The 12096-nt window shown below is 41.4% G+C and overlaps 1 protein-coding gene across 1 annotated transcript in view; it reads left to right on the top strand.

Moving 5' to 3' along the window:
- The window catches only part of TULP4 (TUB like protein 4), a 156650-nt gene that overhangs the window by 123698 nt on the left and 20856 nt on the right, over window positions 1-12096 (top strand). The window contains exons 10-13 of the mRNA XM_072856027.1: window positions 6346-6570; window positions 8820-9054; window positions 9549-9693; window positions 11201-11345. Coding sequence (XP_072712128.1) covers window positions 6346-6570; window positions 8820-9054; window positions 9549-9693; window positions 11201-11345 — 750 coding nt within the window. The remainder of the gene's footprint in view (window positions 1-6345; window positions 6571-8819; window positions 9055-9548; window positions 9694-11200; window positions 11346-12096) is intronic.

Below are 12096 nucleotides of genomic sequence, written 5' to 3'. Positions count from 1 at the left end.
TTTGCATGAAAAATAAAGCTCATAAACAGAGTGGTAGAGTTAGGGTAGTGTAACAGTCTCTCTTGTTCCCTGCTCTGGGGCTTCAGCCTGCCACCCTGACGTGCTGCAAGAATATATTTGCAGAATACAGTAGAAAGAGCTGAAAAAGCAGCAGTAAGGGTTGGGCAAATGTTGAACTTCTGCTACACAGAAGTTCAAACTGGTTTGAACCTTGAAAGGATGATGAAAAAATTTCAGAAGGGACTTCAGAAAGTCACACCAGACCTTTATCTTATTGGAAGCAATTATATGAAAACCGGGTCCATACTGTGAGTCCAAAGACTTGATTTTATAAATGAAGAGCATATCTTATTTATTTTATAAACAAACAGCATATATTAAAGGCTGTTGATCAGCTGATAACGATTATAAAATATACTATCAATTTCTGTAAAACTTAGCTCTTACTATGCTTGCCCTTTTGTACACAAACACCAACCTGATGAACCAAAAATATACCCAGTTCTTTTAACTGGCAGTTTTTTCATGGTCTTGCTTTTTCAACATTTAAAAATGTTATTACAACAGTAGGCTGTCCTGGTGCTCATAATTTTTTATTGGAAGAATGTTAATTTCTTACATTATTTGTTAAATCCTCATAACCCTTCCCTGGCATCAAACAGGGATGAGAATAATCAACTCATTCAAGACAGTTTTACAGTCTTGCTAAAATTGTTTACTGGAAATGCTGCAACCCAGTTCTGTAATTTCAAAATTTCTCATCTGATGTGCAGACAGGTCTTTATTATATCAACTAACCATACCTACTGTCCTAAAGCTCTCTTCTGAGTGGATACAACTGCTTCATATCTTCCCATTTGAACTTTAAACACAGGAGTGTCCTGCAGGATCACTGCAAAATTACCTAACTGCCGACTTTACCAAACCTGTGAAATTATTCTGTCTGATGGTTCAAAGTTGTGGCTTATATTTTGGTTCCTTCTTCACTTTTTGTAATTTTCATTCCTATATGTCCCAGAGAGGACCAGGGGAACAAGAATGTGGATTTAGAAACCCTGACACTGATCTCTTTTATACACCTATAATCCTAGAGTAAATTTACATTATCTTATGATTTTATATGACTGTGTAGCTAGTGTAAGAACAGATTAAACCTCAAGTGCAATTAAGAAGAAGGATAAGAGTGAACTGAGCCCCATATGTTCCAGAATCAGCTGTATAGGCAACAAGATTAGGTGCAGAAAAACTCTGATCACATTTTTATCAGTGTAATATTTTTAAACCCTAATTCAAAGTGGTGTACCAAAGGCTAAATTTTTGTGGGAGAGGTTTCCAGGAGTCTTTGAGAAGACATCCCACTTGCTCTAAACCTGCTGCTGTCAGCAGCAGCCTTCACAGCATTTCACAGGCTGCTTCTCTACTGGAAATGTCCCGGCATCTGAATGGATAGATTTAAGATTATGTGATCCTGCAGAAACCTGGTAGTTGTGTAAAAGCTGTTTTGCTAAGGCCTGAAAAGGAGGGTGCCATTTTCGGTTAAATTCAGATCAAAAGGCTTTGAGAGAAGAGGCTGCCTTTTATGTTACCCAGCTGAGCTGACCATGCTTACTTTGTCTTCATTTATTTCACACAGAGTGTTCAGGTTTGTTGCTTCTGAATTAACATTGCCTTTCATTTATAGCGCCTGAAATTAATTCTATTTAGTTGTTATTGGATGACAACAGAGCTTCAAGAAGAGTTTATTTTCTTACAGAAAGAGGAACAAGAGCAACAGTTTAGAACTAGCTGGGGAAACATTCTTTGGGATATCAGTAAGGACCTTGATGTTTTCTGTATAGGCCATAAGATCGTCTCTGACTGCTGCAGAAATGGGTCATGATCAGGACTGGAAAATTGAGACACTTATCTAAGCAAAGACTCATTCTGCTAAAATGAAATCTCATCGTTGTATTGAAATCTAAAAAAAAAAAAAATTACTGTAGAAACAGGGTATAAGGAACATCTGCAAATCAAATAAGAGTTTGCTGTATGAAAAATCATATAAGGCCACAGCAGGGTAGTTTCTGACCGCATTGTAGTCTTTATTGCTTTTATCACCATCGATTCTTACTAGTTAATATTATTCCCACTATAAATATGGGGAACAGAAGAATAAAGCAGTTATGTTGCTTTCCAGCAGCCATCCATGAGTGCTGCGGCAGTACAGAGATGTGCACACACAATTCACAAAAGCTGGGTGGGCACTGCAGCTGTTGCACCTTCCAGCTTCTCTCTGAAAAAAGCAGAGGGAAAAATGTGTGTCTCCACATCAGCAGTCTACAGCGAGAGAAAGCAAAGTGAGCAGAAAGCATGTACATCAGAGTTTTACTTACACATGCCATTCACTAGATACTATTTTGCAGTGGGGTTCTTTCTCCTGAGAAAAATCCTGCTTGTTGCTGGGCTTTCTACCCTGGAATATCATTTTTATTTCATTACCAGTGGGACTCCCAGTGCCAGCAGACAAGGGATTAGTGCAAGCAGCAGGCGGGCCCCATGGCTCAGGATTTCTGAGCTCAAGGCAGGCAGCAAGAATCAGCTTGAACAGTGTTTTCATGGACTGAACTGCATACAAGTGATGAAAAGTATATAAATTATGTTCTCTCCTGTAAGAGAGACAGATGAGTGACTTATAAGAAGCAACCACAGAGCTTGAGCAGGAATATCTATTCCCGTGTTCTTTTCTAAGGGGAGTTGACATCCCAGCTGGGGGTACAGATTTGAGTAGATGTAGCTGACTTTCAAGCCCACTCTGAAAAAAATGGCAAAAGAGCTCCTTGTTGGCAACTTTTTGAGATGTGTTTTCAGTCAATATTTCTCCTGATAAAACATCTCATTTTTTTGTCCTTTAGTCAATTATTTCTAATATATAATTGTCGTAGAGCTGAATCCTATCTATGTGTAGAAGTTCAAGGGTTTTTCCAGGATTTTTTTTCCTACATGTTTGTATTTAAACCCTGGAATTCATTCAGGTATTTACAGTTTGTGCTGAGATTTTTCAAAACCTGATGGGATTTTTATATGCAAAGTGAGATGAGAAATTATCATTAGACGTTATATTTGTAGCTGCACTTCCTTGTTCCTAGCAGAAAAAAACAAGCGTGCAAACATAGAAAATAAAATTCTTCTGTGCTAGAATCTGCTTGTTCATTTTTTAACAGGTGCAATATGGATATCAACAACTTTTTTCCTTCCTTTTTTTGCTAAAACAATGCAAATAAGTGGATGCTTTATGAGGAGCAATACTTTTGTGGTGGACATTGAAGTTCAGTTGTTTTTTCTCAGCAGTTTGGAAGGAAAACTGTGGCCAGCTCATAACTGACTTGCTGCAGTAATTGATTCATATCCCTTGTCCTTCAAGGGAAAGAGTGGGAAGCGTAGTTATTGAAAAATGTTATTGGAGCAGTACATTTAAAGGTCAGGTCAGATCTGGCATTTAAGTGATCTTTTATTTCTCCAAGCCTGTAATGACAGGGTAATTTTCCCTGAACCTCATCTTAAATCTTAGCCCTGCACCATAAATGAAGTGTTGCTGGATATTAGGCTTGAGGAGTACTGGGGGACTGACCATTCCATAGAAAAGGAAGGCAAGGAGTGTCTGGTGAATCAGTAAGCACAGGCAAACCAGTATGGTACAAGCGCTCTTTGATGAGATTGAAAATATTAAGATTAAAACATGTGAGGTGAAAATATTAAGATTAAAACATGAGGTGTGTGGGGAGACTAAATGTACAAACGTAGAAGTGTCATGATTTACAAACAGTACGACACTGATAGGTATTGTGTGTGTGCGCGTGTATTTAAACATGCACCCACTCACATATTGTTTACGTAAAAATACATAAACAGAATATAAGAGAATCAGACATTCAGAAGTTTAAAAGATGGTGGAACTATGGTTGCCTGCTGGGAAACTGTGGTGAAATCATGCAGTGAGGCAATGTCTTTCGACTTCTGACTTTCTGCTCTTCCCCAGCTCCACAGTGCTGTGTTGCCAGAGGTCCCACCCAGCATTTCAAAGCTTCTGAAAAACCTGTTCCTTGGGAATATGTGTAAGATTGCAAAGGTTCTTGCACTGGTGCTAAATGCATCTCTGCTCTTCTCTGCATGCAGCGGTAACCTGAGGAGAGAAGTGGTTTCATTTGACTCTATTTGGATGAACAGAGGCCTGTCTGGGTGTGATATATTGGGTTATAATAGCTGCAATACTGGACTTCTTGGTAGGGCTATCTGGGTGTGCTCTATTGGATTATGATAGCTGGGATATTAGACTTCTTTTCTGGCATTAAACTCTATCCAATAAGTAAACACTTGTGTGCTAAGTCACATACTTGTTTGTTCCTTCACCGTATTTATAGGTAAGCTTTGGTTGATGCAAGGTGAACAGAAGGATGCGGTTTGGATCCCACAGTAACGCTCAGGTAGATAGTTCTGGCCATGCTGGGTTTCAGCCCTTGGGGAAATCAGGGTCACTTCTACTGGTGCCTTTCTCAGGCTGTCGTAGAGTCGATGTGGCAGGTACCTAACTGTGTCAGCGCCTTTCCAATTGCATTTATTTTGCAAGCAGCTTGAACTGTCTCATTACTGCCAGAGCGTGTGAGGGCTGAGCCACACTCTCAAATCATGAAAATACCAATCAGTAAGGGATACTTTATGTGATCTCTCGTCAAATTTAAGGCTCTGTCCCACAGATTATGGTTATGACAAGCCATGTAATAATTATTGATGGGACACAAAGGATTTCTCAATTCTTTTGAAGATGTCCACTACAAAATGCCTTTAGCAATTACTGTGAAAATCACAAGGTTCACATGTTGCTGCTTTCTATTTGCATATCAGTCAGCCTGAAGGTTTGTGCTTCCATGGAAGTGTGTGCGTGTGTGTGCGTGGTGTTGCCTAGATGTAATGAAAATGAAGCGTCTTCATTCCTCCCACTTTAAAACCAATATTTTCCTTGAAATTTAAATCTAGGATGAGATGACATAGGAGGGAAGATCTTTTCTCTGAAAAAGTTGTTTCATTCAACCCTTTATCTTGATGATAGATATTGATATAGAGCTGTGCAGCTGCGTTTTGCTTCATATCATTCACATAAAAACATCTTGTCCCAGTTTTTCACCTTTAAGCGTCTTGAATTTGTAACTGAAGGGAAAGCTTTTTTCCCCAAACTAGATTAGTACTTCTGGGCTGATCTAACCCAGCTATCTGGGTACTGTGTTACTGGAGAGGAGTGGATAAAAGTTACTACTGATGGTGCCTTGACCCTTATCTTCTGTATAGTTAATTCTTGTTTGGTGCATCTTGTGAAGAGCTAAGATATTCCAAAGAGACCCTGACCTTTCAGTAAATACAGTTCATAATTTAGATGAAAAACATGTTTGCTTAAACTTTTGAGTGTCATGGATTGTGAAAAGAAGGGAGCCCTTCACAGGAAGGAGTAAATCTTTTGTAGTTCACTGATTACAGCCTGCTGCACAGTATTCTGCATGGAGTGAGAGTTTCTTCTTTACTCTGTTTTGTTTATTTGTATAGAGATAGCAGCTACAGGATTCAAATTCCATACAGTATGTGTATATATGCAAATACAGATGCTTTGTAACACAGAAAGCAAGAGATGACAGGCGGATGCAGCTAACACTCATGAAGGACAAAAGTCATAGTGATACGGCTATAAGAGGTCACAACAGACTGGTGCTTTACATGAAAAAGATGGGGTTTAGGAAGAGAGTTTAGACAAGCAGAAGACAAAAGGCCATTCTCTAGTTTGTTCCTGGTGCTCTTTCAGAGTTCACTTCCTCTGGGAATAGTTCAAAAGAGACACTGTGCAGAAGAAGACTCATTGCAAGACAAGAAAGCCGACTGTTTTGTCCACTAGTTTATTAAGTGTCTCTGGGCATATAATTTAACTTTTCAGTTGCAAATGTGAGCCATTACCAGTGGATGAGGATTGATTAGATGACTGAAAAAAATCATCTGGATAGGGCATCAAAAGATCCTGCATTTTAACACTGTGTGACTTTAAAGTCACTTATCCTATCTAGGTCATGAATTTGATAGACAATTCCTTGTGTGAAGAACTTTAAGCCTTGTGAGTAAAAAGGACTGTATAAACATCAATCGTTGTTATTGATAATTTCAGATGTTCACGTTCTTCTCCCTTTTTGTGGGCAATAGCATGCACTTTTACGTTTCTGGAAGACTTAGGGTAACATGATCGGTGCTGAATTCATGTGATCACTTGCTGTGCAACTATCTTGGAGAAAGTACAGGCTCTTGTAAACTCATATCCTTTTCCTCTCCATGCAGCGTCCCATCATCTCCATCTGTTGGGGTCACAGGGATTCGCGCCTGCTGATGGCTTCCGGACCTGCGTTATACGTTGTCAGAGTCGAGCACAGGGTCTCCAGTCTGCAGCTGCTGTGCCAGCAGACCATCGCTAGCTGTCTGCGGGATGACAAGGATATCAGCAAACTGACCCTGCCCCCTCGGCTCTGCTCATACCTCACCACTGCCTTTATACCAACAATCAAGGTAAAATGAAAGAAACGTGTGTGTGAGGAAGATGAAAGGGTTGCTTGATTTCCCCCCCATGGAGCTCCTAAGCGACAATGGATAAATTCTAAGATATTATAATTATCATAATTATAATTTTAAAAGCTTGATTAAGGGTCATTCCTGTCCTCTTCAAGAGCCCACTGATCCATTTGGTGCCTATTAAAATCTGAAAAGAAGGCTCACACATGCTGATCTGCATTATTCCATGGGGGATTGGCCTTTCCAAGGACATCCCAAGGCTAAAATATGCTGGTGACTCACAAAGACTTCTGAAGAAGCTCATGCAGATGATAATACTGTATCATGGTTATAGGAGGGATTCACAGTGGTAAAACTGTTGCCTCCCTACTTGCTACATGAGTCCTTATATTGCCAGGAAAGTTATACTTAAGACCTGTGGCTGCCCAAATATTTCTACTAACAGTGTGTTGTGCTAATCTTACTGCTCCAACAGTGCTATGGAAAAATGAACTAGATATTATGCCTTTTCCTGTACCACTAACAGAGCCATCTGCTCAGCCCCTTTGTTTCATGGTTTTGCCCTCAGTCACATCTCAGGATTCCCAAACTCTTTATCACAGCCTATAAACCAAAGCATTAGCTGGTAAATGCCCTACATTCAAACATATATTTTTGTGTTACGAATTTTTTGTGTTATGTGTTACAGCATTCTCTTGAGCCAGTTTCAGGTCCTTGTTAAAACAATGCAGAGCTAGAATAACTAATTTGAAATCAGTGGAGTTGGCCCAGCTTAAATGAGAACAAATTATGCCTATAAAATAATGATTCAGCACAGTTCCATTTGGGTACTGCTAATCAGGGCAATTTGTGCGACTGTGAAACTTTCATTTGCCAGAGAAGAATAAAAATGCCTTGTAACCATAACTCCTCGATCTCCAAAGATGCAGAGCATTTAACAGACCAGTGGTTCTCAGTTCTTTCTAGCATGCCTACTTCTCCCCAGGATGCTTTCCATGTTGTCCCAGAGCCACCCCTGCAGCTTTCTAGAGCATCAGTGATGCTTGCTTGGCTGTTAGGGAAGGGAGGGAAGGGGAGGGGAGGAGACGAACGCAGCAGTTGCCTGTAGCAAAGCCGGGAGCCATGACAGGGATCAGAGGGGCAGAGGCAGTACAGGGGCACATTGTTGCCGACAACCCTTCTGTCACCTCCTAGAGGGGATGCCGGGGTGGGGAGCGGTTGCGGGGCTGCATAGCTGAGAGGCTGAAGCAGGGTTCCCAGAAGCTACGTGCCCCTGCTGTTTCATGGGTGTTTCTGGAGCCTCCTCAGCACTGCTTTATACTTCACTGTGGCTCTCTCCCAGCCACGTACTCTCACCTACATTGTCAGCCATGCCTCCAGTGCCTGGCAAGGCACCCTCTTCCCTGCATGCATTCCTCTTCCCCCTCCCGCTTGAGGACTACATTATAGATCAGTCCTCAGCCCATATCCATCTCGCCAGGTTAAGGAGGCTCCTTTTTTCCTCTACTTTTTTTTCTTGTACTTTCATTTTGAAAGAAACTATGTTGACTTATACACATTAGTAGTATTTGGGTCATACAGGCTATATTGTCCTAGACAAAAGCAGTCCAACCACTTTAGGACTGAGCTTTTCGTGGATTAATACAGTGTGCTGGCAAGCAAGGCAAAGTAACCCACCCTGAGCTTTGTGCTTGTTATTTCTCCACGCTGCACACAAATAGGCCCTCAGCAAAGATGGGCCACGTGCTTGGAAGTGACATAAGAAGTACAAGCTTCTTCCAGAGCTGACAGCATTGTAGCACAGTGGCATAGCATGTACCAATACTAATCAGGAATGGGAACCTGAGTGGCCAAGTTCACTTGGAGGGCCAGCAAGAGACAAGATACTCTGAGACTTAGACTTGACCACATTACCCAAGTTTAAAAGAGAAGTTTGTGATAGAGCCGGGACTTGAAGACAGGTTTGTTGTCTAATTCAGTGCTCTAACCACAGGTCCAACCTTCCTTTTTGATGTAACTAGTTTTAGTTTCTGTGTACAGCTGTTTTTGACCTAACTAAATAATACACAGCCACTCCATCTTGCATGTGGGTCCTGCATAACTCACGCAGTAACCTGTGCTAATCTTGACCTGCCAAGTTAGAGTTGGGTTCAAATTCAGTTAGTTGTATTGGGATTAAGTCACCACAGAAAAAGAAAACAGTAACCTATAGGAAACTTTCTCTTTCCTTCCTTCATTTAATTAAGCCTCCTATCCCAGACCCAAACAATATGAGAGATTTTGTCAGCTACCCAACAGCTGGTAATGAACGGCTTCACTGCACGATGAAGCGGACAGAAGACGACCCAGAGGTCGGTGGTCCATGTTATACTCTGTACCTGGAATACCTTGGGGGACTGGTGCCTATCCTGAAAGGACGTCGTATCAGCAAGTTGCGGCCAGAGTTTGTCATCATGGATCCTAAAACAGATGGAAAAGCAGGTAGAAATGAATTGCTCTGTATAAAAAATGATTTAGAAATACTTTAGATATTAAATCCTCAAGAGTTAAAGAAAATCTATATATGCAACATGGAAGGTGGCATCTGATATTTTTCTTCTGATGGGAAAAAAATCTTTAGCGTGACCTAGGCTCAAGCCTCTGAAATTATACCATGCTGTCTTCTGTTTTACAAAAGGGAACTTCTTGTATTTTGAATAGTGGGGAATGGATTGCTAACTAGCAGAAAATATTCTTTAGTCTCAATTTTGAAGTTGATTGAATGCTATTTACCCCTCTGAATCATGTTCACTTGAGTTTGAACCATTGGAAATTTGGAGTTTATACTAGGCAGGGTGAAGAATGGTTAATTTTCTCTGCATAGTTTTATCTCAACTGTTGCCTGTGATCGGATTTATGCTTCTGATGACTGATAGTTGTAATTGATATCAGTTTTCTGAAGCAGCACTTACATTTTCTGGGGCCTGTCTTGATAGATGAAATCTATGGAAACAGCTTGATTTCCACTGTGATTGACAGCTGCAACTGCTCGGACTCCAGCGATATTGAACTGAGTGATGACTGGGCAGCAAAGAAATCTCCCAAAATCAGTCGAGCTAGCAAGTCACCCAAACTTCCCAGGTAGTAATTTCTTGGATATTTCTTCTACTTTTTCCCCAGGTTTCCTCCTCTCCTCTCCTCTCCTCTCCTCTCCTCTCCTCTCCTCTCCTCTCCTCTCCTCTCCTCTCCTCTCCTCTCCTCTCCTCTCCTCTCCTCTCCTCTCCTCTCCTCTCCTCTCCTCTCCTCTCCTCTCCTCTCCTCTCCTCTCCTCTCCTCTCCTCTCCTCTCCTCTCCTCTCCTCTCCTCTCCTCTCCTCTCCTCTCCTCTCCTCTCCTCTCTCCTCTCCTCTCCTCCTCTCCTCCCCTCTCCTCCCTCTCCTCTCCCTCCCTCCTCTCCTCTCCTCCCTCCCCTCCCTCCCTCCCTCTCCTCTCCCCTCTCCTCCCCTCTCCTCTCCTCTCCTCTCCTCTCCTCCCTCCTCCCCTCCCTCCCTCCCTCCCCTCCCCTCCCCTCCCCTCATTTCCTCAGGGGTATTTTCAAATTCACAAGTCCATGCATAGGTGGCATAGATCCTGGCGTGGGTGGCACTGCTGCTGTGGTGACCTTGCAAGGGAGCCTCAACAAACAGATCCTCCTAAACACTGGGTTGACGAGCTTCTATAATGATATGCAAAATAAGCTTATTATTCGTCTGGTTCTTTCCTGCCAGCTCTTCGTTATATTCGTTATGTACATAGACAGCACAGAGCCTCACTGATGTCTGTGATGCTTCTCATAGGCACTGACATCTATCTGCCAGCTTCATGTTATGGGATTGAGGCCCTGATGTCTTCTAGCTGCAGCTGACACTTTTCCAAAGACCTTATATTATGAGTTTGTCCTAGTATGAGGCAAAGCAAATGCATCCCTTATATGTGAACATAATGTGTGAAATATTGAAGTTTTAGTTCAGTCGTACTTGACAAAAGAACCATCAGTTCCTGAGCCTAAAACTGAAATGGCGCAGGAAAAACAACTATCCTGCGTCCTTGGTTTTCTAAGACCGTACTTTTGAAATGTAACTTTTGTTCATTTTTTTTTCTACCAGTGAGCTTTTTCAGGTGCTTGATCTCTTATTCATGACCCCCTTTGTATAGTGGGAAGTAGGAATAACTTTTGGCTTAGAGTAAGAGCACTGACAAAGTTTGTGGATTGCATTTTTTGGTTTGCTGTATTGACGTGGAGATCTGCCAGCTGAGGTGTCATGTCTCCATTTCTTGAGGCTTTGCTCAAAGTCTGCATAGCTGAAATAGCTCAGCCCTACACCTTTTTATGGATTAGGGGAGGGTATATTGTATCTGGCAGAACTGCTGTAAGCTTTGTTAAATGAATCAGAAAGCATCTGGTCAGAGTTACTGCAAGTGTGTTACTGCAAGCCTTATATAGCTTTAAATTTGACCTGTAACTCTCCATCCTGTAGACTCTACAGTCTTCGTTAGTCACTTAGAGGACACCATACCAGTTGTCTTTGTTACATCTTTACATTCAAAGACATTAATTTTGTGCATTTTTGTATTCCCGTTGATGATTCTAATTATTGCTTTATATGCAGAATCAATATAGAAGCCCGCAAATCTCCAAAGATGTCACGAGCTGCGCAGGAGATATCAAGATCACCAAGGCTACCAATAAGGAAACCTTCTATTGGTTCGCCAAGCTTAACCCGAAGAGAGTTTCCTTTAGAAGATATTACTCAGGTATTGTGCACATTGTTAGCAGACCTGAGTCCAAATGCATCTCCTTCCAGAAGCAGCAAGTTGTGATATAGATCCAGTGATTGCCAATAAAAAATTTTCATTTAATTACAATAACTGGATGGAACAACTAGAGAATTGCATCTTCCAGTTCAATGTTAACGTTTGAAAGTGTCAATGGAATATCAGGCGTTGTTTGATAAATCCTGGCACCACTAACTTCTGTCAATGTGAATCCATGTGAGAGGTTTTATTCTAGGTGATGTTGTTGGCTGTTTGAAAGTGTATGTGAAAATGCTTCTTACTCGGTTTCTCAGAGCTGTTCTGATGCCACCATAGTTCTCTGCTTTGCTAGGAATTGCAAAGATAAGTAAATGCTTGCTTCAGAGACCACATATTCTCTGTTTCATAATTCATAGAATCATAGAATAGTTTGGGTTGGAAGGGACCTTTAAAGGTCATCTAGTCCAACCCCCCTGCAGTGAGCAGGGACATCTTCACCTAGATCAGGAACACGGAACAGCCTTAACTGGAAGGAAGGCAAGGAATTAGCACTTTGTGCTCTTTGTGGTGTTCATGACCTGTGGGTAAATGAAACTTAGCAGTCTGTAGAACTGTCTGGGTTACATACTTTATTAATATCAGCCTGGGTTCTTTTAATTTTGTTTTGTTTCATTTCAGTTGTTTTTTTCTGCTCTGTCTTCTCACTTTTTCCTTTATATTGAAACATTCTGGATCACTTACATAGCAGCAG

Source organism: Ciconia boyciana, chromosome 3 (genome assembly GCF_034638445.1).
Source record: "Ciconia boyciana chromosome 3, ASM3463844v1, whole genome shotgun sequence".
Taxonomy (NCBI): Eukaryota; Metazoa; Chordata; class Aves; order Ciconiiformes; family Ciconiidae; genus Ciconia; species Ciconia boyciana.
The sequence above is the reverse complement of the archived record's forward strand: the minus strand, read 5'-3'. Positions and strand labels throughout refer to the sequence as shown.